Source organism: Balearica regulorum, chromosome 23 (assembly GCF_011004875.1).
Source record: "Balearica regulorum gibbericeps isolate bBalReg1 chromosome 23, bBalReg1.pri, whole genome shotgun sequence".
NCBI lineage: Eukaryota > Metazoa > Chordata > Aves > Gruiformes > Gruidae > Balearica > Balearica regulorum.
Window position 1 is genome coordinate 4,769,221 of NC_046206.1, and position 27,626 is coordinate 4,796,846.

General features: G+C 45.8%; 2 protein-coding genes across 4 annotated transcripts in view; one reads left to right on the forward strand and one right to left on the reverse strand.

The window, feature by feature from the left end:
• Window positions 1-421: 421 nt before the first annotated feature.
• On the reverse strand, window positions 422-10,951 carry VPS26B (VPS26 retromer complex component B). The gene is made up of 6 exons (XM_075774457.1): window positions 10,396-10,951; window positions 6,812-6,968; window positions 5,818-5,982; window positions 4,909-5,084; window positions 4,078-4,220; window positions 422-3,500 (listed from the first exon to the last, which is right to left on the reverse strand). Exons 1-6 carry the CDS (start codon window positions 10,616-10,618, stop codon window positions 3,354-3,356), a joined length of 1,011 nt encoding a protein of 336 aa, XP_075630572.1. The 5' UTR covers window positions 10,619-10,951; the 3' UTR covers window positions 422-3,353.
• A 222-nt stretch (window positions 10,952-11,173) lies between these two features.
• Window positions 11,174-27,626, forward strand: part of NCAPD3 (non-SMC condensin II complex subunit D3) — a 28,535-nt gene continuing 12,082 nt past the window's right edge. The window contains exons 1-19 of one of the 3 annotated variants that reach the window (XM_075774452.1): window positions 11,174-11,347; window positions 11,562-11,716; window positions 11,976-12,138; window positions 12,943-13,121; window positions 14,010-14,189; window positions 14,554-14,615; window positions 14,881-14,968; window positions 16,325-16,458; window positions 17,091-17,163; window positions 17,777-17,902; window positions 18,086-18,338; window positions 18,865-18,948; window positions 19,103-19,186; window positions 21,929-22,002; window positions 22,941-23,075; window positions 23,844-24,064; window positions 25,370-25,561; window positions 25,889-25,986; window positions 26,103-26,218. In XM_075774452.1, the coding sequence (XP_075630567.1) occupies window positions 11,284-11,347; window positions 11,562-11,716; window positions 11,976-12,138; window positions 12,943-13,121; window positions 14,010-14,189; window positions 14,554-14,615; window positions 14,881-14,968; window positions 16,325-16,458; window positions 17,091-17,163; window positions 17,777-17,902; window positions 18,086-18,338; window positions 18,865-18,948; window positions 19,103-19,186; window positions 21,929-22,002; window positions 22,941-23,075; window positions 23,844-24,064; window positions 25,370-25,561; window positions 25,889-25,986; window positions 26,103-26,218 (2,481 nt within the window). In that variant the 5' untranslated portion in view covers window positions 11,174-11,283. Of the gene's footprint in view, window positions 11,348-11,561; window positions 11,717-11,975; window positions 12,139-12,942; window positions 13,122-14,009; window positions 14,190-14,553; window positions 14,616-14,880; window positions 14,969-16,324; window positions 16,459-17,090; window positions 17,164-17,776; window positions 17,903-18,085; window positions 18,339-18,864; window positions 18,949-19,102; window positions 19,187-21,928; window positions 22,003-22,940; window positions 23,076-23,843; window positions 24,065-25,369; window positions 25,562-25,888; window positions 25,987-26,102; window positions 26,219-27,626 lie in introns of those variants that run through there. The other 2 variants (XM_075774453.1, XM_075774454.1) reach the window with 2 other exon arrangements.

The window sequence follows — 27,626 nt, forward strand, 5'->3', positions numbered from 1 at the left end:
ACAGGATCCAGTGCAGTTCCATGTATTTCAGAGGGATGTTTCTCTGCAGAAAGGTATCACTAAGCTTCTGTCTAGAACAAGAAAATTTGGATGTATATACACATCCAGCCTGCTCGCTGCAAAGCGGATCACAGTTAGCTTCCCACAGGTACAAAACTTCCCATGTTATTTTAGTACCGACATCAGGGAAATAAGAGAAAATAAAGCTAGTTAATTTTTACGCTACATGGGTCCTCCACCAGCACAGTGACATAGCTTAAAGATTAAGACCAATAATTTATAAACATAACAAAGGACAAAGTCCTTGAGTATGTTTGGAGGGCTGCACAGCATGGCACTAAAGAAAAATGTCTTAATACCATAAAAAAACCAACCCAGACCCAGGCCAGGCAATATAAACCATATCAGACAAACTCATGCACAGCATTTGACAGCCAGGGCTGGCTCTTTTTAATTGGAGAGACAAAAAACCCAAGTTTTAAAATACAGCCATTGAAAGGACGACGAATTAAGAAACATGTAAACACAGCAGAGGCTTAATTACAGGTTGTACTGCTTGGTTTAGTACTTGCGCACTCCCCTCTACCTGGGAGAGAGGGAATGACCCAAGTACTGAACAGAACCACCCAGCTCAGGGGGACACAACTGCTCGAGCAGTGTCCGCCCCTTTACCATGCTAATGAAACGCTTTTCTGTAGTACCTTGTCCTGGAGTGACCTTATGCTTCAACTTTTCTCTAAAGATGCTCAGCACATCTGTTCCACCCTAGACAAACAGAGGGCCTAGTGGGTGACAGGTTGAATGGTCCATTTAGATTAAGTAAAAATGGGGATCGTTTCTAAATTCTGGTTCCACAAGTAGGGACAGAGGGAGAGGGGCACAAGGTAGGAAAGAAAAAAACCAAAACCCAACCAACCCAACATATAGGCTCATGCACCTTTTCCAAGTAAACCCTCCAGAAGCGATGAACAGATGTTTAATAAAATCTCCTTACAGTGCATTGTCTTGTCAGACAATTATCTTACATCCGGTACTGATGCTGTTCAGTCAGTAAACAAAACACTCCTGGAATGCAGAGACATCATCCGTGGGGGTTTTTTAATACCACATGGCCTACAATCAAGAGGAATAGGCAAGGAAAAAAATTCTAGGCAGGATGGGAGCTGAGGGAAAGCAGGGGGTGGTTAGGGTCATGGAAAGACAGTCTGCTATCCCCAGAGGCTCCCAATGGGAGCTTTGCTTGTCTCTAAAAGATTGTGTATTGCCACAGCACAAGTGGTTCCCCCTACGCAGAGGGGGGGGGGGAAGTAGAGTGAGTGTCAAAAGCAACGTCCAGATTCCTTTACCATGTGAGACCCACAGCAGGTTACCACCCCTTGCCCTGCCATAACAAGGTAGTTGTCTAAAGTAAGCTTTTGCTTCAGTCTTAGGAAGACACGGCTCCAGCCCATGGCACAGGCTTCTCACGTAAAGAAAAGCAAGCCACGTCTTCACTATTACAGAGCAGAAGCATGGTGTGACACGAGCATTCAGCAGAGATGAGATCATTAGTGTCCTCTACAACAGAGCAAGAACTGTCCAGCTCTACTAAAAACCACAACCTTACACATGGTGAGTAAAAGATAACTTACTTTGGCAAGCAGAAACACACATTTATCACTGAAATACAGTAGCTGTCTTATTACATAAAAAGCTCCCCTTCCCACCCAGGCCCCGTTCCCTCCACCAGCACTGTTCCACTAAACAAAGCAGAAGATACTTCCATTTCCCAGCTGCAAGACAACTATTCTACATTCAGCTGTAGGACAGAGGAGATTCATTCCAGAGTGAAAAGGAAGCTGGACAAAACCCTAGCGAGCCACAAACTCACAGGGAAATCCAGACAAATCCCACTTGCTAGAGCTCATATCCCACCATTTAGTGCAGGCTTGTCTCTCCCTCTGGTAGGAGGTCTAACCACCTGTTTCCTAGAAGGGTATCTGAACAGGATGCATATTCTCCAGACTCAGTCAATCAAGTCTACAAAGCCACATCTAATTTTTAATGGAGGTGTGATTCCCTTCTGGGAACATTCTCATGATTCTACTTAGCTGAAGACTAAAAGCAGCTTATTTTAGAAAAGAAAAAATGTGCATTCAGGTTCTCAGTTCATGGTATACCCTCAGACCTCACTGGTGATTTCAGCTCAGGTCTCAGGAACTTGTCTCTGGAATCAGAGAGCTCCACAATCCTTCCAGTTGCTGCTTGACTTCATCTAGCAGCACACACAGAGGCCACAAGCTTCTTAAAACAATTGTGTCCACTTTCTGTCCTTACTAATCCTCATCCCATAGGCGTGAGGGAGCAAACAAAACAATACATACGTGCTTCTACACTGCCGTCTGTCCCTACTACAAAGTCCGCTCTGTCACAAGGACACAGACATGAGCAGGGCAGAGTGTGCAGCCACTCCCAGGAGAGCCCCCATTTCTCACTTTCCAAAACTATTCGCTAGACCTGCAACTGGGACCTGTACGAGCGCAGCAACCAGACTGAATCTCAGTGGCACTCAGACAGCTGCCAGGACGAGACTAGGAAGGCACTGCTCTCAGCCAGAAGCCTTCCTCCCCCTTCTTCTTGCCCACCCAGCGGCACTGAGACCTTCACTGCTCTGCCTGACCTATGCCACCTCCCACACGCCTCCTACCAGTCAGAGCTGCCCCTTGATGAAACACGGCACTCGGGAGCCCCGCGGCAAGGACACGGCAGTCCCAAGGCTGAGTCAACTCCATTATATAACTCTTAGGGACAAGGAATCCAACGCCGGCGTGAAGAGGAAGGGGAGGCAGCGAGGGGATAACACTAAGCAATTTCAATTAGGCCGCACCTCAGTCTCCAACTCCCTCCTCTACCTTCCAGCTAATCACCATGTCACTTTTTTTCCTCCTGAAGATTTCAGAAAGGCAAGAAAATTATCCATCCTATGTAGCCCCAAAGCAACCTCCACACCGCTGGAAAGAAGCGGCAGATTTCGCCTTCACTTGCTCTCTCCCTCCCCGCTGCCACACTGAACGGGTCTCGGGGCAAAGAGGAGATCAGGCAGCTCTGCAGCCTCCAGACACATGCCTCAAAGCAGCCGACTCCAGAGGAATGTAGTTGATTGGGAAGCACTGAGGTACCTTCAACTCCGCACCGCCAGTGCTCCAGCTTGCCTTACCCTCCCATCCCCTTCCCACCCTACGAGTCCTTCGAAGAAAGGAATTAAGTCAAAAACGGATATTTATTTTCATGAAGTCTCTGAAGTGTTTTGTTTTTTTCTTCCTCCTTGCTGCTGTCACCACTGGCTCCTCAGCAGCCTTCCTCTGCGTGGCCTCTCACTGCCGGCCGTTGTTCTCTGCAGGCTGGCTGGGGGTCTTGGCCTCGCTGTGTGAGGATGTTCCCTCAAACCTCTGGGAGGCGATGGCTGCTTGGTGGGACATACTCTTCCTCACTATGTCTCCTTTCCGCCAAAGCACCACCTCCTGTAGTAACACAGGCTTGTCAGGGCTTGCGAGACCTTCTTCTGGCCCCACCCAGACCCAAAGGCTGAACTGAGCTGCTGGGCGAGCAGCTTGCACCCAGCGAGAACTCAGCCCACGCTGGCACCTTCCACCCGCAGCCGTGCACACCAGCCCATTTGCAGGGGCAAGGAGAGGCCTCGCAATGCAGCCTTCCTGAAAGTTTGGGTAGAGTGCTCCAGAATCTGAGCACGCAGAGGCAACCCACTAGACATCTAGGGCAGCTCTGTCCCACTGCCCTTGGCTACCACATTGAAATGCATACGGTGAAGCACAGAAGCTCCACCAAAGGGCAACAGAGAGGAAAGGATGTCCCAGGTGGGCACCTTCTACATGCATCCCCCCCACCACGCACATCTCACCTGCGTGGATCATTGCTTCTGGACCCTCTTTGCACACACTTACTTGTCTAGTCCTTACAGATATTCCATCAACATGATTCTCCCCCATGGGAATCCCAAATTCCCAGAAGGTCCTTATAACATAGTATCCCAAGTGACAGTCTACGGGTCCAAGAAGAAGTAACGGCTCTGTATCTCACCTGCTGTTTAAAGTAGCGTCTCTCTTCCTCATCGATCAGCACCAGATTGAGGTAATAACGCACCGAGAACTTCTTATTGATGTCCCTCATTGTTGGAGTCAGCTCGTAGCCAGCCAGAAAAAGTCTGATGGGAATGGACTCCCCTACAAAGTGCACAGAACCATCAGCACAGACAGAACACACAGATAAAAACTAGGAGAGCACCAGCAAAACAAAAATCTCACTAGGCCAGAAACTTTGTGACCATTTCCGCAAGTGGAGTAAGATGAGCTAAAAGATCTCAACTCCGTTCAAAAATCAGCACGCATGGTCCATAGCCAGATCCTGCCATTGCTGACAGCTGTTCCATCTCCACTTTAACAGCATAGGACTCATTTGTGACCTGCATCAAGACAGCCTTGCAGGAAAAAAATGAGTAAGGTGACATTTTCTCTGGCAGGTGACTCTGCTGGGCAATAGAACTGGAAAACAAGTGGTGGCACAGGAGATTGGCACAGAGCTAGAACACCATCTTTCTGCTCCAAGCTGCAGCAATGCCAGCTGGTGGTCCATGCCAACAGTGAATTTACATCTATTCCTGGTTCTGCTGCTGCTTCATCAAAAGAATTAAGTCATTGCAACTCAATATGCCTCAATTCTTCCTCATCAGACCAGAGAAGGAAAGGGATTGTATTTAATCACCTCTGTAAACTGCTGTGAGGTTTTTTCACAGGAGATAGGACGCATACTACTAGTGGGTGTACAGACTCAGCTGAAGATACTGCAGGACTCGTATTCCCACCCCAAAAGACTTCAGAAGAGGAATTCTGAAGGGTTCATCTGCCTTCTCACCTCTCACAGGTGCCCCATCCATGATCTCATATTTAGCTATTGTGTCGTTCTCATGATATACGTTGGGTCCGGTCCCTGTCGTTTCTCTCTTGATGATATCTATCTCCATGTGTTTGATCTTGATTCGCACCAGCAGGAAGTAGATCTTTCCGACAATCACATCTTTTAAATGATACCTAGCCCATGAAGGAAGAAAGTACCACAATCAAACACTGCGCAGCAGACCAGGACTGTGACTAAAGAGCGGGAACTTGCTTGTCAGGCGCTTCACTCTTATCCCCGGCCCCAGCTGTAAATTTCAGACAGCATATCCACCACCACCTCCACTAAGATGCTGTAAACAGCACTTCCTCTTTCATCCTCCAGTCTTTTGGAAATCCACAAGAACATTTAGCATGATCAGATAAATTAAAAACAGAATTTCAGGCTGAGTATCTGCAAGAAACCCCTGCAACAGCAAAGCCTCCGAAACCAATTTTTTATGTCAATTAAAACTAACCCAAATGTTACACTGCAGGGAGATTTGCTAGCATCAGCTGGGAAAGATGCATTAAAAGTAATTTAAAAGAGTTATTTCCAAATTCTGTGCCTGAATTAAGGTCCCACTTCAGCTGTATTGTCTGGTAAAGAGCAGACGTTACACTTTGAAGACTCTTGCAAATACCGATCTCGCCGAGGATTCACGGAATGTGAAGTTACTCCTTGGTCCAGAAAGCACGTGTATGGGCAAGGAGAGGAACCCACAGATCCTCAACCAGGATCTGAACTGTCTGCCAGCCTCACGGAAGCGCATGAACAAGGAATCCCTTTGGGGATCACATGCAAGACAGATGCCTCGGGCTTCCAAACCAAGCTGTCCCCTGTAGCAGATGGTTCCCCACAGCCGCTGGCTGCTCTTGAGACACTTACTTGGACTTGTTGTACTCAAACTCAATGTGCAGGCAATCCTCAATCCCCACCTCCATCTTAATAGAGGAGTTGAGCTCTGGGTAGGTGCTCAGAGTGTGCACGACTATGTCCATCTCCTTCACCACATCATTCAGTCTGCGGCTGACAGTCGCTCGGAGGAAATACCTGCAAGGAGAGTCCCCCTCTTATTAGGGCTGTGCAGGCAGCAACAGAGACAAAGCAGGGAGGGACCTGGGGCTGAATGGATTGCACTGGGCCACCCAAGCAGTCTTACTGGTACCCCGGCTTCTGGAGCAGCCAATACTCCATGTTGGAAGAGACAGAAGAGAATTTTCAAATGGAAAAGCAGACTCTTCTAAGACTTCCCTAAGCCTTCGTGCATTTGTGAGCCTGCGTTACCTAAGCACCATTTTGGGGATCTGAGTAACAGCTGGCACACGTTAAAACCATTGCCCTTTTGCAAGAGATTAGATCACACCAGTCTCCACAGACACACCTCTTTCTGCAGATCTCAGAGTTTTCCAACCCCCACTTCGAAGCCAGAGACTGGATTTCAAGAGATGGGAAATATAGTTTGCAACATATGAACAAGATACAAGCTAGGCATCTGTTTGCACATAGAGCACAATTAAAGTCAACAAGACAATTACAAGGCAGCAAAAATGTCCCCACTGGAGACTAAAGCAAACAATTTCTTTTGGTTTTTGAATTACGACTAAATTAGAAAGTATTTGGTTGATTCAGAAGGGGCTGATTTCTCTTGTCACTTAAATGGGACAAAACGAGTTCCATAAAGCCTGACATGCTTACAAAAGCAGATCCCTCAAAGGCAGCCTTTTACAACTCAGCCCACCAAAATTCATTTGGAGTTACATTACAAGCTTGCAAGGATGTCTGGGAAGGGATGCTGCACTCCAGTATCATCACAGTAAATATCAGCACTTGAACACTGCACAGGACCAAGAACCGGGGTCAGCAAAGGGAGGAGACTCACCGTAACTTCACGTTCTGCCCGGTGTAGGACTCGTAAGGTTTCTCCACATGTGTGAATTCGAAGTCAAATGTCTGTGACTGAGTGAATTCACCAGGACGGGCCAGGTCTTTCACCAGAGACACGAACTCATGGTGGTTTCCTCGGTCATAGTAGAGTTCTAGGAAGACATTAAGTCCAGGTTAAGCAGTGATGGTCAATCCCATGTGACGCAGCGAGGAAAGGCAGGAGATTGCACCGCTACAAGCGACTCTCTTGTCCAGATCACTACTTCCTTCACCACTGTTCAGAGAAACTACCAGGGGAACCTGTGGCTGCAACGTACTGCACTTGTTCACTGCTCTCCATCAGAGCCGGGTGCTGGCCAGAACTTTCCTCCCTGAAACAGGAAGGAAGAGATCCGCACAGCCTCACCTACAGCAACAAATCAGGAACTCTGCTTGCCTTAGAGTGACATGGGTCACCTATTATCAATATTAATTGCGTTCAGACTGTTTGAGGAGACAGCAACTCACGCAATCCCTTCCAATAATTTTCTACTCAATATTCCAGGCCAACACATTGCCACTGTAAATAGCGGAAAAAACACCAGTGCTTCTCTGGAACAGTAAACAGTGACAGAGCAAAAATGAAGGGCTAGGAGGCTTCCAGCTGTTCCTGCTTATCCTTTGACAACAGAGTTTGAGTGGTCTTGATTTGCACCAGGGAATAAATAATAGTGGAGATCCTCACCAATTCTGCAATAAGCCGGCATTCAGTGCGTGACTACCAAGTGTGTGAGGAGGCAACCGTTCCACCAGCCCCTGGCTAATGCATTAATGGCCATGTGAACACCGATGAGGGAAGAGCATTCACCTTTGGAAGCACTGTTCAAACCAGCTCAGGTAACCAACATGGTCACATTGCTTCAGTTTTCCCCACAACCTTCTTGCGTCAGCAGGAAATGACTACAGGTTTCCTAATGTAATGAAAGCAATCCTCTCTACACTTCCACAAAGTTTTCTCCCTTAAGTCAAAGCAACAGAAACTTGCAACTCTGCAATTTGCATTCACCGCTCTGTATTACACATAACCATCAATGAAATCTGTCCTTCCCAACCCTGCGCGTGAGCTGTGGGACTACCAGACACCCACACAGTCCTTCTAAAAGGTAAAGCCTTAGCCAATGCAATATGATTAGATGAGGAAACAAAAACCGAAGTCATCAGACAGTCATATACACACAAGTTCACTGTCAGCACTAAACTGTGCAGAGGAGGCTTCCGAGAGGTATTAGGATCGTTCAGGAACTGCAGTGAGACTCAGTTCTCCGCTCCTTGAGATGTACGATGAGATTTCAGCTTTTAAGTGATGCCTGTTCTTTACAGCCCTTTGCTCACCTTATCTCTATAATGGAAATACTGGCACTAGAACACCCCTCGCTTACGCAGAAGGGCGAGTGCCATCAAGCCCTTAGGCTGGACAGGCAGGGGACAGAAATAAACCGACTCTCTGCATTGAATACACGTCCACTGAGAGGAGAGCGCTTGTTGATGTGACAGGGAGAAGCCACGTGCCACACCAACAGAGGAACATATCATCTTCCCACACGATGCAGAAGGCAACGATCGAATTTAAAGCAAGGGGAGGCAAATGTCAGTGTACTAAGTTCTCTGCTACCTCAGAAGGACACAAATTGGCACTCTGCAGCCTTAAGAAGAGGAAGGACTGTTTCCCACACTTTAGAAAACATCATTATCATGTCAAACAGGTACAAGCTGTAATTTCAGGTTTCCAGATTGAAAAAAACCCAAAACCTGCCAACATTTTGGTGGCGTGCTCAGGACACAGTAACCACAAGCAAACCGAAATCTCAAACGGGTTCCCTGCTCCCCGAAGATCGCACAGGACACCGTGTTCGCAGTCTGGACTCTGGTACTTGGTCTCGAACAGCCATCTCTCCTGTGACACATCGCTCCTTTACATCTCGGCCTCCCTACGTGTTAAATTGTCTCATACAGATACTGACCTCATGGCAGCGAGAAGTTAGGATGGAAAGCAAGCTGGTTTGAGATGGAAAGCAGTAAGGACATGCCATCATCAGTGCAAACTTCAGTGCTTTATTAAAGCGACCTGATGGGCAAAGAGAAAAGGCTGATGTGCAGCCAGAGCAGCTCCTAACACACTCTGCCTGGGCAATAATGTGAATTCAAAGCAGTTAAATACGTACGGCTCGAAAGTCTTCCAAAATGGGGAATGAGAAGCAGGCGAGGCAGCGGAGAGGAGACAGAGCAGAGCAGGAAGCGAAGCTCATGCTTAATTTCCACTGATAATCATAATCAAATAGGAGGTCATAAGCTAGCTCCTGATGAACAGGCTTACTTACGCTCCATCGTTTACAGGCTCTCTCTGCCTGTCCTTCCCCTTTCTTTCCAAAACGCAGTGTTACGCGCAAGCGAGGACAGCAAAAAAAAGAAAATTACACAGCAGTATCGGGGCCGGGTGGGAAAACCTCTAGCTCACTTTCCTAAACCACACGATTTGCAATGCAAAGGTTGCAGGCCTCTGGCTCGTGCAGTGATTTTGAGGGTTAAACCCGAGTTCAGAGGGTCGCAGACGCGAGGCATCGCGCACGCCGAGCACAGTTGCATCACCGGGAACATTTTGAACCTATATTTCAGCTTTTGAGTCTCAGGCATGTCCATGAAACGCTGACATCTCCACTCCGATCGAAGAGTGGGCGTGGCAGCTACCTTTCCTCTAAGAAAGCAGGAAATATTAAATCTGAACCGGTTACGTGCACAGATGAGCACAAGTTCTGAACCACGCGAGGTCACCCAACTAATCAAGCAGGGCTGCATGGTCACCCACTCAAAGTATAAGAGAATAGAAGACGGAATCAGCCGAGCGGAGCCCGCGGGCCTCGAGAAAGCTGATCTACCCCGGTAAAAACACATTGCAGGGTAGGGACTGGGAAGGTACAGTTGGCAATTTGAGACCTACGGGCAAAACCCACCCGATTCAGCGCCCTTGGCAAAGCCATTGCTTCCCGCTGTACCCCGGCCTGACCAAACCAATAGGCACAGGAGAAATGCAAACAGAGCTGCGAATACGGGCAGCCTGGAGAATACAGCCCGACAGCTGGCGTTGCTAGGGTGTCCGGGCTCATTCCCTACCTCCGAGCTGAAACTGGTGACCAAGCGGGAGCGAGAAAATAGGACGAGAGAACAATGACCTGGAAAGGGACTGGAGTTCCCTCCTTTCTGCCGCGGCTCGAGCCCAGAGAACGGACCGGGTTGCCCAGCTCAAACGGAGGGTGGAATAATTTCAGGTGGCCACAGGAATCCTCCGTGCAAAGCGCTGCTCGAGCGTGAGCGTAACCCGCTTCGCACCAGCGAGGATTTCCGTACCGTAGGGCGCAGCGACGTTCCCAGGACTCGCGCCGGCGCGCGCGCAAACCGGCCGTGCTACGACGGCGACAGGAACGCGCCAGCCTCCGCGCAAACCGACCGAGCCGGGCGGCACCCGGGCAGCGGTGCCAGGGACCGTCAGGCCACCCCCCCCAGGGACCGAACGGCCAGGCAGCAGCAGGCCTGCGCCCCGCTCACCGATCTGCCCGATGAACTCCACTTTGATGCCCTGGTGCTCCAGCCGCTTGTTGGGGTGCTTGAGGGTGAGGACCACCCGCCCGGAGACGGTCTCCCCGTCGTAGAAGAGGAAGTATTTCTCCTTCTTGCCTTCCTCCGTCTTGTGCTCCACCCGCCGCCGGCTCTCCGCGTCGCTCAGCACCAGCTCCAGCTCCGCGCTCTGCCCGAACCCGAAGAAACTCATGGCACCGGGGATGGAGGGCGCCCGCGGCCCCCGCGACCCCGCCGGCACAGCGCGGCCGGTGGTTCCCGGCCTGCCCGCAGGCACCACGGACAGAGCTCCGCGACGACGGCCGGCGGCGACGGATCGGTTCCGGTCCCCGCGGAGAAGGGGCTGCGGCGCAGGACGGGGAGCGGCACGGCGGTGACGGCGGTGACGGCGGGCACTTGGGGTAGGGGCGGCCCGCAATGCGGCACGGACGGCGGGGCCGGGGAAAGGGGGAGGGGGGCGACGGCGGGGCCCTGCGGCCCGGTGTCTCCCCGGCTGCCGCTGCAGGGAGCCCGGGGCGGGCGGACGGGCGGGCGGGTGCGCGCGGCCCCGCAGCCCCCCCCCCCCCCCCCACGCGAGCGAGCGCTCGCTGCACCCGCCTCGCCGGACAAACGCTGGCGCCGTCCCGGGCCGGGCTGGCGTGACCGCGCATGCGCCGCCCCACCGGAACCGGGAGCGCGCGGGGGCGCAGGCACCGCCCGCCCCTTTTACCCGCCCCGCGTTCCGGTCTGCGTGTCGCGCAGGCGCGCTGAGGACGGCGGCCCCGTTGTTTCCGGGAAACCGGCGGGTGCCGCGCGGCGATTGGCTGCGGCCCCGCGGCGCGCGCGATTGGCCGGTTCGAAGCGTTCGGTGGCGGCGGGATGGCGGCGGCGGAGGAGCTGTCGCGCGCCCTGTCAGAGTGGCGGCTGCGGGATGTCGGCAGAGGTACGGGGGTCGCGCGACAGCTGGGTGACGGTGCGGGGGGGGGGGGGTGGGGGTCGTGTGCCGGTCCCGGTCCCTGCGGCCGCACGGGGGAGGGGTCCTTCGGGCCCGGCGCCTCAGCTCTAATCCGTCCGTTCGCCGTTTGTTTCGGAGCGAAAAGCGTGCGGTGCCGTCGCGTCGCGTCGCGTCCGGTGCTCACGAACTCCTTTTCCCTCAGTCTGGGTGAGCGCGGTCTGGGAGCTGGATTTCACCGAGGCCGAACCTCTGGATTCCAGGGTGGCGGAGGAGATCGCGGAAGACGGGCTCGGTGTTTTCACCCGGCTCTACCGGTCTCTGTCGCCGTTCGCCGCGGAGGATCACGAGAACAGGGAGGTGAGGGCGATTGCTCTGGCCTGCCCGGGAACTTACAAACTATTCCAAAACTGCACCGGAACGCCGCTATTCCCAAGTGGAAAAAAATACGTTTATAGCTTAATATAACATAATACAAGTTACACGTATATACCCTATAATTATTAACCCATATTTTAATATATATAGGGGGCTGGTTGCAGCGGCAAGTGTTAAAATGTGAGTAGTAGCTCCTGTTAGCTGTTACTGCAGGATTGCTCACTCCCCTGTTTTGCCTCAGAATATCTGGACCTTGTTTGCTGCAAACAGCTCCCCTCAGAATGCTCTCGTCGCCGTGTTGCATCACTTCGTCCAAGCGGGCCAGCATAAAAGAGCTAACGCGCAGCAGAGGGTTTACGCTCTTCACGCGGCTGGGTTGTACTTCTTACTGCTGGAAATCCCAGGTGAGCGAAGGGACGTGCCTCCGTCTCGTTGGGTAAGACATTGTTCAGGCAAAATCAGCTTTCTCTCACTTATAAAAATCCCGGGTGGAACGAGCGATGGCTTTTGAACTGTTCGCTTGATCTCCCTGAAATCCTTGGGGATCACGTTCGGCCGTGGCGGTGAGCGCTGAGCGGCGGTTACGGTCTGGTGGCAGCTTGGTCTCCCGTTGTAAAGCGGTTTGATGGTCTCGGTCCGGGTTGGCGTTGCCATGCGTTTTCTTAGTAGGTCGACAGAAGAGCCTGAACGGTGCGCAGAGCTGGAACCACGCGTATCCCTCTGGTGTGACAATAATACGCGGTGAAGGCAGAAGTTTATTCCCGTTCCTCCTCTGTAACTAGAGAGGATTTCACTGTGCCGTGCTTTTGGACAGGTTCATTTGTGAAAACAAAAGCATTTGTTTAAAATAACCAGCAGTTGGAGTTTTCCAGCAGGTTAATTCACACCAGTAGCCTTTTGTACTCAAGGCTAACGCATACTCTAAATTTTGCTGATCGTTGTTGTGCAGCACATGACCAGCTAGAAGGGGACAATCAGCTGGTGATCCTACTGGAGAATGTCATCGCTGATGACATGTCATCCTGATGCAGTTTGGCTTTGCTCAAACAATTCTTTTCTCTTTTCCTGAACTCTCTTAGGCTCCCAGGACAATGCTTTGGTCCTGGCCGTCCATTTGGCTGTCAGAGCAAATGGAGAAATAGCCGGATGATTTGATGCTCTCTCTGTATTTTGTCTGGAAGATGGCTGATAGTGTCTTTTCTGGGCAGGCAGCGTGGCTAACCAGCTGTTCCATCAAGTGATGTTTGATAAATGTCTTCACACCCTGACGAAAAGTTGGCCTCGAGAACCAGAACTGCTGAGGAAAAGAAAGAAGACGCACGCTCAAAGCTCTCAGACCAATGCAAGAAGAAACAGAAAGAAAGGAAAACCACACAGGAACAGCAATGTAAGGTGTTTGTGTGCTTTTCAGCTATAAATCTCTATTAACAAGCAAATTGATGGCAAGCTGTTTCACTTCTAGCTCAGTGTGATACTCTTCCTCTTTTTCACCCGTTTTTTCATTCTTAACCTTCTGTTCAGGAGTTCAGCTGTGTTCTTGATCCCCTACCTATTATTAGGAATTTCAGAGGTCTGATGATTCAACATTAGCTGCAGTTTCCTGGCTGCTGACTAATAGAAAAAATACATCTTTATTTGTCTGTGCCATAGTATTAGAAAGCTCAGTAGCAGAGAGAGAAACTAATTTATACCGGCTTCTTCAAGAGACCTTCAAGTTAGTATGTGACTGGCTTGCTAATGGCATTTGCATTTCCTTGCCAATTTACTGGTGGGAAGTTAAGGACTGAATGCTTTGGTTCGCTGTACTCGGCTGCAAGTTCTAACATTTATATGTTGGGTTTTTAACAGAACTGAGGATTACACATCAGGAATTCTGAGAGAATATCGGTGCCGTAGGGCCGTGACAAGCAAGGGTTCTTCCATAGGTGCAATGGGAATTACTTGAAGTGAGTCTCCAAGTGTCAGATTAGAATTCAAATAATTGTCTTCAGTCCTGATGGACTTTATCCTTCAAAACGGGAGGTGGTTTTTTTTTGGAGCTTTTTGCTTTTTTTTTTTTGTACCCAGCATCCATCTTTCTGTCTGGTTTTTGATTGGGTTTTTTTCCCCACTGTTAAATGCGTTAATTCATCTGAAAGAAAAGATTTAGAATTTTGGATGTGAAATCAGTAAGACCTAGCCTGAGAACTGTGAAGCACCGAAACATGCAAAAAAGATCATCCAGTGCTGCAGGACAGGATGGTGCTCTTGCTCTTTCTCTTTTTTGCCAATATAGATGGAAGAGATGCTGGAAGAGGAGGAGGAGGAGGAAGAGGATTGTGAAGATGTTTACTTTTCAACTGACGATCTTCTTCAAGTTCGCAACGCGATCTTCCTTCTTCTGAAAAACTTCTTACGACTTCTGCCTAAGTTTCCCCTAAAAGAAAAACCTCAGTGTATGCAGAACTGCCTGCAGGTAACAAGATTCAGCTCAAGGAACCATATGTCCCCTAACACAGACTTTTGGGGGATGCAGAGCACTCCGTAGCCACAGGCGTGATGGCAGCCCTGCCTTTCATAAACCGGTCCCCTGACTAGACTGTCGGTGTAAATCTTGGAGCAAGGTCTGACTCGGCAGTTTGAGTTTTGTTCTGAGGTGCTTAACCCTCACTATACCCTGGGGGAAGATGCGAACTGATGTGCAGTCTCTGGGCTTTGGGGTTCACCTTCAAGGGAGGTACTGTGGTTTGAAAATTAGTTCTCTGTGGTCGGCCTCCCGAGCAGACCTGCGTATCTTTGCCTCGTGTGAATTAGCTAAGCTTGGCTTTCTTTCCTTGCAGATTTTGGTTGAAATGACAAACTTTGAGCCAGCAGTACCCGAGTTCGAGTTTTCAGCAGCAATGTGAGCGAGTTATTCTTAATGTTTATACTGTGCTTTGGGCAAGTAAAGAGTTCGATGCTGGGGTTGTTATTACCCTGTTTGTACAAAAATGAAAGCAGTGATTTTTTTTCACTGAAGATAATTAGAATGTGTTCCACCTAGCTAACAATAAACAACATTTAGTGAATATTAAATGTTTTCCAGTCAATGAGCACGTTTAGTTGTAATAGTTGTAAATGTTTATCTGATGAGAGATGAAGATGTCTCTTTGCCTTCTTTTGCTTAGGAATGTTAACAAAGCCAAGTACATTCCCGAACTGGCCTATCATGGACTGCGATTACTGTGTTCCCCTCTACATGGTCCAGAAGATAAGGTAGAAGTTGGACAAAATCTTTAAAATCCTCACTGCTGTATTGAAAAGGACTAGTTGTCCTTCTCTGCACGTCATTTTTGCTTGCACGTTCTTTACTTATTACATTAGTTTTACTTTTTTTGTGTGTGTGTGTGCGTGTGTTTGTTGGGCCGGGGCAAGATGCTTTTTTCCACCCCAGTCCTTATTTCCTTTGACTTGTATGAGGATGCATTTTGTGTGCATTGAATTCTGTGCTCTAGTGACTCTTGTGGCAAATAAATCGAAAACTGAGGATAGGTATAGTGGCATTAGATTTCTGTTTCTTAAAAAAAAAAAAAACCAGAGTTCCAGGTTGCTGCATTTGCCTGGAATTTTCTTGTTTCCTGCTAGGTGGAGCTCCAGCACTGCTTGGCAGCTTGTGAAGCATGATGGGGAAGTGTTATGTGCAGCTGATGGCAAGCAGGGTTGATTCTTATTCAGAGAATAGTCTGTCGTCTTGGAACATCCAGTTCCACCAGAAAAGTGTCTGCAGCTTTACATTTTTACTTTGTTGTCGAGCGCACTGTGTCATCTCCCACTTATCTGTGTGCTGCTCCGATGGACGGGGCTTTTGAACTTTGGGTGTGACTGCGCCGCTGTGTTTGTGAGTCTGTGTAAACCTATCTGAACTAGTTCTGAGCTAGCAGGGCAGGGTATGAGCAGCTGTCTAGTCAGGAAAGCCTGGAGCTTAGTACACGCTGGCCTGACGTATATGTGCGTATCTGCCCAGCTTCAGCAGCCTTAGACCTGCGTGTTTCAACCTCCTTGGTCTCAGCACAGCATAGGCTTTGCAGAATTGTTGACGTTTGCGGTATCAGGAAGATGTAGTAGCTCCCCTTCTCAGACCACCTCACCTTCCCTGCCTCTCCTGTTTGAATCCTGCTCGGTGAATGTCAGGATAATGAGGCGTGCTGTGGTCCCAAAAGTGTGGCAGGGAGGAAGCTTCAAAAGTTCAAGTGCACATGGTGGTAAAAAACATGCATTTAGTTTAAGATGTCTCCTGTGCAAAACCCAATGAATTTCCTCAGATTCCAAATGTTTCTGGTGAGCTGAAGTCCACTGCTTTGAAGGGGATCTGTTGATGTTGCCAGGAAGCCCTGCTTAGGCCTTACTGAACTTGTACGAGAACGCCACAGCTAGGAAAGATGTTGTGTGCATTGATGAGTCATCTTTGAGATATCCTGCCAGGAGTCATGCTTTAGCAGGTGTTATTATTTGTTTGGTTCAGAATAACTTCGTAAACCTGGTCAGAATGCTCATCTGTGGGCTCCAGTTGCTATGGAAATGAACCTGAAAATAACCTTTTTTTTTTTTTCCCTCCCCCCACTCCCGCCCCAGATTCTTCGTAGTGTCTTCCAGCAAATCCTCAATGTCATTCTTATGCGGGAAAGTGGTGCGGGTTCCAGATGCGCAGTCCTTGCAATCACATCGGCTGTGATCAGTGCCAGGAATCAAGCTATAAAATTCATCAGGTGAAGTACAGAACTCTGGCACTGCCCTTCCTGCCTACGTCTGCTCTTTCTTCTGGCATGCCTTCGCTTTACTGTTTAGCTGATAAAGGGATGGGACAAACTGGCACTGACTTTGAAGTTGTTTGTGCAAATGAGATTTAATTAAAATGTCTGTGATGGGAATTTACTGAACTTGCTGGCAGATGGGAAAGAAGGTGCTGTTTGACAGAAAAGTGGCAGTGAGTGGAAGGGGCCTTCTGTGTTCTGCTTTGTGTCAGTTTTTCAGGTCTTGTAGTTTACTACAAAGCATTGTAAAGAAGATAAAAGATTAATACGGACCTCGTTTCTCCTTAGTTCTTTGTTTTCTCTTGCTTAACAATATGTTTTGCCTGTGTCTGTTATTCCCTGGGTGTGGGGATCCACATTGTTGGAAAGTGTGGTTTGTGCAGAGATCCCCAGGCAACGTATAGTAAGTAGAGTGAGAATGAAGAAGCTTTTCATATTGTACTTCTGCTTGTAGAAAGGTATTGGAAGAAATGTTTTTGTGCCTGTAAAGCCAAGTTTTGAAATGCATTCCGAAAGGAATGTCCTTGACTTGATTTTTGCTCTATTATAGAACCAGCCTTATTAAAATCTGCTTTTCTTCTGTGCAGTTCTGTAGTAGATGAGCTGAAAGAAGTTGTTTTTCCTGTTCTTCGAATATTGCTGCAACACATCTGTACCAAGGTATGCTACACTTTGTTGAATCCTGAGCTGAAGAACTTATGTGTGGATACGTTGCAATATCTGTAATAGTTTGGAAATCCCTTTTCACGGTTTCCTAAGGAATGAAAATATTTTCATCGTTTGCAATTTTCTTGACAGCCTGATTGTGTTTTGTTTTGATCTTTATCAGAGTTTTCAGACGCCTTAAAAATAGTTGTCACTCCTACTAGTAGCAGGAGAATACTGAGGGTGAACACTTCCCCCCTCATTCCCAACTAATTGTACCCTACTTGTGACCTTTACAAAATTTGCCAGTTTACCACTGTTTTGGTAGAGGAAAATGAGGATTAGAGAGCTCTTTCCCTAGCTAACTATCTGAAGACTGCCATGTAGAAATACTGCCTCTGGATTTAATCTAAGCTCCACCTTTGCCTTGGGGAGGTTGCTGTGTGACTGTGGGTGAGTGCTGAAGTAGTGACCAAGGAAGCTGTGATTCTTCTTCCAGTCATTGCTGAGTATGACCACATTGCCTCATTAAATCAAAAAATACTTTTCTTAAGCCCTGAAATGCCATCCTGGCTTCTAGAGCAGAGCATCGAAATATCATCTCATGTGATTGCCCTTGTTTTTTCAGGTCCCAGATAAGACTGATTATCGCACATATGCCGCACAGGCCTTGGTGAATTTGCTGAATAAACTCCCTTCTATAGAGTTTGCTGACTTCATCGCTTGGCTTTATAAATACTCACGCAACTCTAAAGTAAGCACGTCTCCTTGATGTTCCAGGGTTCAGATATAACAGTATTTTGAAGGCGAAGGGTTCAATATCGGTACTGAATAGCATTGTTATTGCTGGTACCTAGAGGTGGGTAAACTGAGTTGGCGATGTCCGTGTCTTTACTCACGTTAACAGAGCGCCTTCTGTGCTTTTTCTCCCGAACAGATTGCCTACAGAGTGTTTGCTCTTGATGTAGCGTTAGCTTTGTTGGATGTGCCAGAGAGGAACTTGGACAGCTCCTTGTCCCTGGATCATCAGAAGTTTCTAAAGCATAAGTTTTTAGTACAGGTCATGGTGTTTGGCCGATGTTCTGACAAAGCACCTGTGGTCCGTAGCAAAGCTTTAAGCAGCTTTGCCCACTGTCTCGAAATGAAAGCTGCTGCTACCTTGGAGAGTATACTGGACTTATTACAAAGCTGTAAGTATTATGGATAAATTAGATAGTGAAAATATTTCTTGAACGTTCTGGGGAGTAATTAGTGAGGAAATAGGAGAACTAGCTGTCAGGAACTTAAAAATCTGCACATAGTGTCCTTGTGTATTGTGTCATATTGAGAAGTAATAGATGAGTCTCGTTACTCATGAAGCCTTATATTTGGAAGGGATTTATTCTCGTATATTGGTTCTAACTATATTCCTCCATGAGATACCTTTGAAGGATATTTACAGACCACTGAAATTGCTCCTTGGAAGGGAAAAAAAAAAAGTTGATTCTTGCCTGGCAGTTGATTAAATCTTGAGTCACTTTTTGCTTCTGCTCAGTTGTTTTGTTCGTGATTGGCATTCTGAACTCCCTCAGGTGTGGTAAAGGCCAGATGGCACAATTCAGAAGCATGCACATAGCATCCTACGGTTAGATGACTTGCCTGAAAAAAATTTGGAATGACAGAATATCTGGAATTAAAATACTTCATTTAATTTCTTTTTTTATTTCTTTTTGGCAGGCGCTGACCATACAGTCTTGGAAGCAAACATGATCACTGCGAGTTCGATAGTCAGTGCAGAAGGTATAGAGTCATATTCTTATAGTAAGTCTCAGGCTTTTCTTGGCATGCCAGTTTCTAAAAATATGCCTATCCGTAAAACCTAGGGTGTGCATGAGGCTCTCTGTTTAACAGTGAACCATCTCGCTGAGTGAATGTAGGCCTTTTTTTATTCTTAAACTTTTAACTTTTCTTTCAGGTATGTCCAACCATCCACTGAAGACCTTACCAACTTTCAAAACTATTGAGTTGACAGACAGCAACGATACTGCTGTGCTTGATGGTATGTCAAAATTAAACTAGCCTTTTCAGATCACTTTCCAAAACCTTAATTGAAATTAGACTTTCTGCATTGTATTCGTTGTCCATTTTTCAAAGAAAGTGGAGAGAGCTTTCTGTAGAGCTCTTAAAAATCACTTACGTGTGATGAAGGGGTTGGAAGTGCCAGCCATAAAGAAATACTATTTCCACTCAAGTCTGAAAAATACATTTAATCTTGAAATACTGACGTTCGTTTGTACTAATGTGGTGGCAACACTTGTTGAAAAGCAGGTAATTTATTCTTTCCAAAAAGGATGGTAATTGATGTGGGATATAGTACTTGTAACTCCATAAACTTAAGGGTAATTAAATCTCTTGCTCCAATGCACAAAGAACTGATGTATTTTTGCCACATAAAACACAGCACTTTTGATGAGCGCTGTTACGTAGGGAAGAATTTGCTCTCTGCAGCATCAGGTATTGGCTGGAGTTGAAAGCAAAATGTGAGGTTAAATGGACTGATGCAGAATGGCAAGCAGCTAGTTCTAATCTGTTGATAGCATGAAATCAGCATGAAAGTTGGCTTTTGTGGCCACGATGTTCCTTTGAATCTCTTCCTTTCTTTTCCTCTTCCGTGTAAAAGCTTTTCTTCCTAACCTTTAGGCCTCTGCCAGTATCTTTGCTCTCAATTCTTGCTGTTCACCTCTCTTGAACTGCTGACAATTCAATTTGCTCCTTAGTCCACATCCTGCATTTGAGTCTTTGTTACACGTCTCATGCTGCTCTTCACATGGGATCTCTCTCCCTATCTGCGTGAGCCAGGCTCCAATCTTCTCCATTGAAAGCTTTCTTTTAAAACATTTCGCTGATAAATTTCGTTAATCTGCTCTCTCAGATAGAAAACTCCTCCAGGCCACTTAAGATATTGTGTACTCCCTGTTTAGTCACAGACTCCTTGTGGCAGAGGATGCCTGGTTTTGTATCCGATCCCCAGCTGAGCGTACACTTGGCACTTGGCAAAACAAATTAAGAAAAGGATTGAATGAAAAAGGACTGTTTGGAGCTCAAGAGAATAGTTGAAATACAGGGCTCTCCGAGTCAGTCAAGGTGCATTAGCAAAGCTGTCTGGCACACGCTTGTGTCTGGCTTATGCCTCTGCTAATTTTGCACTTCTGTGAGGACCAAACGGCTCGTGTTTTAGAAGCAAAATAAATCTTAGCCGAGGATAGTCAGAACGTGCAAAATGCACAAGGGCAAAGATAAGGAGGGTAGAGATAATCTGCAGGGTGAAGTATGCGCTGCAGAATTGCCGCTGCCCAACAGTATATAAACATTATCTTCTCTTGGTAGTTCTCAGCCATTTAGAACTCGGGTTTTTTGTTTGGTTGGTGGTTTGTTGTGTTGGGTTTTATTTCTCTTCCCTACATCTTTGTGAGTAAAATCAATGACAGTTGGCAAAGTGTAATTATTTTAGCAGATTTGGTCACCTTCGCAAGAGCGGGGCTATTTTAATGGCAAAATCTTCCAATAAAAAGGTTCTGTGCTTTTTCTGTCAAGTTGTTCTCAGGAGGAAGATGCGATTGCAGTTAGCTGCCCGTTAAGAAAGCACAGATCAAAGTCCTTTTGCTTCCTTTGGTAAAAAAATATTTTCAAACTACTTTTGATTAGTTCCCTGTGACTAATCCCATTTCTTAATGGCGACAGAGTGGATCTCCACGTGAATCTCTCTAAGTAACAGATCTCCAAATTCGGCATGTATTTGGGAAATCTTATGTAATGCTGTAAGAAATCTAACAAACAGCAGTAAATAGAAACCTTAAAAGCAATGGTAAAGCACTTGAAATCAGTAGCGCCAGCTCGTCATTAGTCCATTTGAATGACTCAAAAATGTGACAAATAGTTGATTATGGCTCTGTGTATTCACTTGTGTGTCATTTCATAAACTATCATCTCAATTATATATTTTTCCCAAGGATATGCAGAAATAAGTATGAATGATTACAGAAAGTAGAATTGGAGGCCTAACTTGACATTCGGGGGGGGAGATGTCTTCTGGTTTCCTTGTAGACTCTTGGGTTCTTCTTTGCAGCTGCCATCCTGCAGGCTTAAGGAACTCAGACAGTTCATAAATGGAGTAATTTCCACTTTGTAAAACACAGCCATTCGTATATGAATACTTTATACCACGTGGAGCTCTCGGGCACAACTCACAGAAGGTTGGATGCTCTTGGCATACAAGTCTGTTGACCCACCTTGGGTCTGCGTTGGATCCATTTGTCTGTGGTTTGCCCTCAACACGCTTTTCCCACGGATGGCAGGGTTACCTGCGCTACAGACTTTTGTTAGAACAGTGCATGATTCATCTGATGAGCTTTCAAACTGTGAAGGTAGCCTGACATCTTTTATGTAGAAAAATTAACAGGTCAGAAATTACAGATTTTTTTTTTTTCCTTTTTGCTGTGTGTATCGAATGATTTGGTGTATCACTTTCTTTTGTTATGTCCTAAGATAAATTTTCAGATGAAAGAACTTGGAAAAATGGTTGGGTTTTGGGGTTTTTTTTCTCCTCTGGCTTATACCTCATTCTGAATTATTTTGGGTGGGTTTTTGTTGTGCTTTGTTCAGTCCTCCTCTCTTGCCCTCAGTAAATCGTTGCTCAGCTGAGTTCAGAGCTGGATTCCTCCTTGCTGCTGCACTGTGTTCAGCGTGTTAGCGCTGCTAAATATCGGTGCGGGTAATTTCTTTTTATCACGGTTTCGGATAGGAAAAGAAGTCATGGCCATGCTGAGACTGAGAGCCAGAGATGAGAAAACCAACGTGAGGAAATCTGCTCTCCAGGTACAGTGGTTTTTTGCATGATTCCCTCTTCTCGGTGATTACCCAGAATGCCATTAAAATAAATAATTAGACCATAGTCCTATAGTGAACTGTATGTAACTTGTAGCCCACCTGTAGCTTCCTGCTGTTCCTGCAGAGTGCCTACAGGCCTTAAAAAGGCCTCACTTGCTAATTCCTGATAAGTAAATAATGCAAGCATGATGATGGAAAATTTTTCTAGTACTCTTACTGGCATTCTCTTATTCTGTCATTTAGAAAGAGAGGCTCTTTTCAAATGTCAATAGGCATTTCAATTAAGCGACTTCCTTATAAACTGAAGCTTATTAGCTGCTTAGTTTGTTTTGACCTTGTTAACAAAGAGATTAGGTTATATCCAGCCTCCTTTTGAGGTATGCATTGCTTTGCCTGTTGCTCAATTTTTTTAATGAAGTCATTAGCTTTTAAAGAGATCTGCTTTGATGAGAATTTCATCATTTTAAAAAATAAACATCTGCTGTTGACTGCCTTCCTCTGTTAGGCCTCTTCACCCCGACTCGTCCCCCTCAGTTCACATACTGATTTGAGCCTCTCAAGTTAAGGCTTTACAATTGTTTTCTTTTGATGCTTTTTGATTTAAATAAAAATCCCCTCTTCCTTATTACCGGGTAAAAGACATGGTTCACACAAGAGACGCATTATTTTGGAGGGGAAATTGTGACATTCATTCTATCCACATGCTGTTATAAAATCATAATGACTGAAAAGATGCTTTCTGTTTCATTCTACATCTCTGGTTGTGCCCAGTATTCATAACTTGTTAATGTGATGTTTCACTCTCAGTGAGATAAATTAATCTCTAGTTAAAGTTGGTAGGGGGTAGATTGTCTTTTTGATTTACTACCCAACGTGCGTGGCCTGTATTCTCAACCAAGTTATATTTGCTGATATTTGACTTCCAGGTTTTTATGAACATCCTGAAGCACAAAGTGATCCCTTGTACCGCGGAAGATCTGTCCACTCTTCAGGATCGTTGCCGGGACCCTGCTGTTTCCGTGCGGAAGCAGGCCTTGCAGTCCATAACAGGGCTCCTTGTGGTGAGAACAAAATACCATGAATTCCTATGCAGGCATGAGATGAACGAACTGTGGGTTAAAAGGAGGAGGAAACAGACAAATCTGGTTACACGTCAGTTGTTCGTTCAGTGAATTTCATTTTATGACTGTGTTTTAATTTTTTTTATTACCTTTTGACTTGGAAGCCTTGATTCACTCTTATACATATTTGTGATTTATGTAGGATGCTTCCAACTGTTGGAAACATTTATTTTCCTGGCTGTTGATTTATGTGTCATGGAGAAAATGTTTATGTTGCTGGCCTTCTCAAGTTAAAAAAAAAATCTGAATCACTTTACTAAGATGTAATGTGTAGATGATAGCACTGCAATATTTTTCCTTCTTTTCTATTTATTCACAAAGGGTTAGTAACTTAGTCTTGGAGCGTAGGGTTTATATTAAGCAAAGCTTTTTTTTTAGCATTAAATCATCTGCTGTACAGCTTTATTGCGATACTGTTATAATTATTTATAGAGTTTCAAAACAAAGTATTACCTGGTGCAGAAGCACCAGGTAGCTTGATCATAGATACGATCAAATACCTTGTGGTGTCATAGAGATACAAGTTCCCTTGTCCCATATGCTGCCACATTGCAGTGCTAGTTGAGCAGGATGCTGGGGTTTATTAAAATTTATTTTCAAGGTAGTAGCTGAATCTAGAGGTTACTAGGCCTTTGCTGATGTTACCAATGCATATAGGATTCTATAATGATTTTAAAATGTTTCTAATGCAACGTGTGTTTCTCTCAGTCTCAGCCTGATAACGTTCTAGTGCAGAAGGCCTGGTTAAATGGAGTGGTGCCTGTTGTGATGGACACGGAAAGTTCTGTCCAAGAAAAAGCCTTGGATTGCCTTGATCAGCTCTTGTTGCAACACATAAAATATTATAATAAACTCAGGAGTGAAGATGGAAAGCAGGCTCTAGCGTGGGATCTCCTTACCCTCTTGACTTCAGAAAGCCAGGAGCTGAAGTAAGTGCAGTTTTCCCTTCATTGTGGGTTCTGATTGCTTTTCTGTAACAGCCCTTTGTCCGATGCGTAATTTATACTCCCAGACAACAGACCATTAGGTATCATAGTTTACATACTGTTTAAATGCACATGCTGTCTGTCATGCAAGGACAAGGAACTAAATTTATTGGTGGGGTATTTTTAAGCTATTTGAATTCCTTGCTTGAAACAGTCAGTATAAGTGCATATTACTGCTAGAGATGGAAGCTATCATGTTGTGAGGGGCTTGCGTTGCTCTGCCCGTTCCTGGGACAGCAGGGCTGTAGAGCATGGACAAGCTGGCAGCTGGTGAGAAGAGTGTGGTTTTCCTTTCTGTCAAGTATTTTCACTTGCTGCTCTTGTTACCTGTGCTCTCTCCCTGAACTCATGTGTTCATGTACAGGAGTGTTGCATGCTGTTCTTGATGTGTTGATAGCAGCATGAATATTTAAGTCAAATGGAGGTGTTCTGATGCCAGAAGTAAGAGAGGATATATAAAGAAAGGAGAACATCGCCTTTTATTAATTCTGATGTACAATATGTTACTTGTCTTATGACAAATAGAATTATTCTGCCTTTTGCAGAATGCTGTGGGAAGAAGCAGAAGAAATGGGATGACACACAGTATGACAAGGACACAACATTGATTAAAGACAGCTGTATGTTTATTAGTCAACAGGGCATAATAGCTCAGAAATAGAAAATGAGATACTGGTTGTGCTGCCTTGCCAATCTGTGAAGCTGTCGATGTTCTAATTTGGGCTATTTTATAACATAGTTTGCAGATTCATGGCATCTTCTTCTTTGTGACCTTAGAGTACCTTGCAGCTTGATAAATCTCACAACTCTTTCAACGTGAAGTAGGTAACTAAATAGAAAAATGAGCAAGTTATGGTGCCTTAACATTACTGTGTCCTGTCCCATTATGGGTACTAAATAACAACTACTGGAAAGTCTTGGTTACAGATTGCTGAAATTATATTTTCTTGATTTGTCATGCTATCAGGTGGACCTTCTATCTTACTGACACAGAGCAGCATGTCCATGCTTGTATGCCATCCCTGTAGCATGGCAGGATTATGAACCGAAAGACTGAAAACGCTGCTAGTAAAATACGTAGTAGAAATCCCTACGTACTCCAAGTAGTGGGAATGTCAAGCGACAGCGGCTTTGTTGTGTTGCCCAGTGTATCCTGGACAGGGATGTTGGATTTTACTGCCAGTGTCTAAGACCCAAGTGTTTTGTTTACTCCTCCTTTAACTTTCCTTTTCTTTTCTTTCCTTGCAGCCGTTACTTCAACAAAGCTTTTCATATGTGGTCCAGACAGAATAAGTTCACCTCCACTTTCATTAATAATGTCATGTCTCACGTGGAAACGGAGCATGCTGTACCTGCTTGGATGTTGCTTGCTAAGGTGGCAGGTTCTTCACCCAAGCTGGATTACTCCAAGATCATTGAATCCTGGGACAATGTCAGCAGGTATATGTGTGCTGTGAACTCCATCCTCCGTTCTGCAGGAAAGAGGTGGGGGGGAAGAGGAGGAACAAAGCAAGTGAGGGCTTTCTATCCTGCCGCAGGCAGATTGCTCTTTAGCTGCTTTGTTCTTTATTCAGGCAATCAGTTCTCCAGCTAGGAGGCAAGCAATGGCCCGCAGATTTTTACAGTAACCAACTCTTACCTTAAGCTTTTTGAGCTTTCATTTGGGTTGACAGGTCTGCCTTAATAATGCATATCCCAGATGAAAGGATTTTTCTACCGTGATTTGGTGGTGTTCAATGTTAGTTTGTCTGCTCTACTGTTTTTCAGGCAGCAAAACACGAGCGTTGATACTACAGGACATATACTGTGTGTCATCGGTCATGTTGCAAAGCACCTTCCTAAAAGCACCTGCAAGAGGCTGATTGGTGAGTGGCCCTGAGAAACTGCAGAGGGGAAGGCAGGATTCACGCCTTCCATCTCAACAGTTATTGCTTGATAAGCTTAGAAAATGCTCATTTTATGTGTGTGATCTCATTTTCAGAGAATATCAAGTGCTGGCTGAGGGAGTCTCAGTGTCCCCTGGAGGTGATTAGCCCAGCTGTAGAAACTCTGCAGAAGCTCTGCCATGCGTATGCAGATGTGCCGGAGGAGGCACAGGTGTGACTTAAAATATATCTTTTAAAATAGCTTATTTCACACTTAGGAGGGCTGTCTCTTGAAGGCAGCCTCAGTCTCCAGTCTGTCGGTTGATTAGGTCTCTAAACAAAGAGGATCTGACTCCAACAGTGACTTGAGTCTGTTCTGCTCAGCTCTCGTACTTGCTTTACTGCAGTTGTGCTGGAGAACATGCTGTAGCTAAGGATGGACTTGTAAGAAATCTTTCTTCAGAAGGATTTCCCCACACACACACTTGAAATACCTTGCATTTGCCTTCTGTCAGAGTTTACAGAATTCCTAAAGGAGACATATTGCAAGTGCCTTTATGATATCAGCTATTTCTCAGGCTTGGTCCAGTTCGAAGCTATAGGTTTGTACTATAAGCTCTGATTATTCTCTATTAGAGCTGCTGTAGATACACATATTTTCTAGACCGCTTTCACAGGACCAAACAGTGAGTTAATAACACATCATTTTCGCATTTCTTTTTTCTGCCCCCATTTGTTTTATGCCAGAGGTTTGTTCCACTTCTGTAGTGAGAAGGTGGGCTATCTTTTGCTGGTAAAATAGAGATCTCGGCCTGAGCACAGTCGCAAAGAAGCTAAAACTGATGCAGGTCTCTCTTGCTAATGATTTCTCTTTGTGTATGTGTTCTATTTCTCTTTCAGTATTGATGACAACTATTTTATAATAGGAATCCCAATAAAGTTTAGTAAATAGTATGCAAAACTGCACACTCCGTGCTTCTGAAGCCAGGGTGGATTGATGGTTTCTGTTTGGTTTTTTTACGTTGACAGTCAGAAATTCCTGCCTGTAGGTACGGTCATCACAGTATGTTGGCTTACAATCAAATGCAGATGTTCCTGTACATCGGCCACTTTAGCAGTTCTAATGGCTCAGCTGCCATACGTATATGTATTTGGTTTCTGACGTTACCAGTTTTTGACTGTAGAAGAAGAGAAATGCTTTATTTTCATCACAATCTGGTGGACGATTAGCTTTTTGTTTCCTCTCCACTCCTTGGAATTTGCATCATGTTTTCATTTGAATTGAACTGCATTTTTCCAAGCAACATTTAAAAATTCATACGGACAACCTCAAATGTGTTGGATATTCATGTGGAACAATCGCCTAAATCCTTTTTTGTTTAATTGATTTCTATCATGAAGTAAACTTAGGCCTGTGGATCATTTAAAAGCCAGATTCTCCAAGGTGTTTTGACACTTGTACACATTCTTTGATGTGCAGGAAGAATTTTAAAGCTCTAAGGCACTGTCTGATTGATTTCAACAGGACCTAGATTATTAAAAGCATATAAGGACTTTCAGATTAGGGATTTGTGTGTGGACACATATTAGAGCCGCATTTTGTCTAATTAATAAATTGCCGACTTAATTTTGTTTCATTA

Excerpts from the sequence above, each read along its gene's own strand:
- VPS26B (XM_075774457.1), bottom strand. The coding sequence starts at position 10,618 with ATGAGTTTCTTCGGGTTCGGGCAGAGCGCGGAGCTGGAGCTGGTGCTG. Across the intron at positions 6,969-10,395 it reads GGAGTTCATCGGGCAGATCG|AACTCTACTATGACCGAGGA; the intron begins GTGAGCGGGGCG and ends ATGTCTTCCTAG. Across the intron at positions 5,983-6,811 it reads GGGCAGAACGTGAAGTTACG|GTATTTCCTCCGAGCGACTG; the intron begins GTGAGTCTCCTC and ends CTCTCCTTGCAG.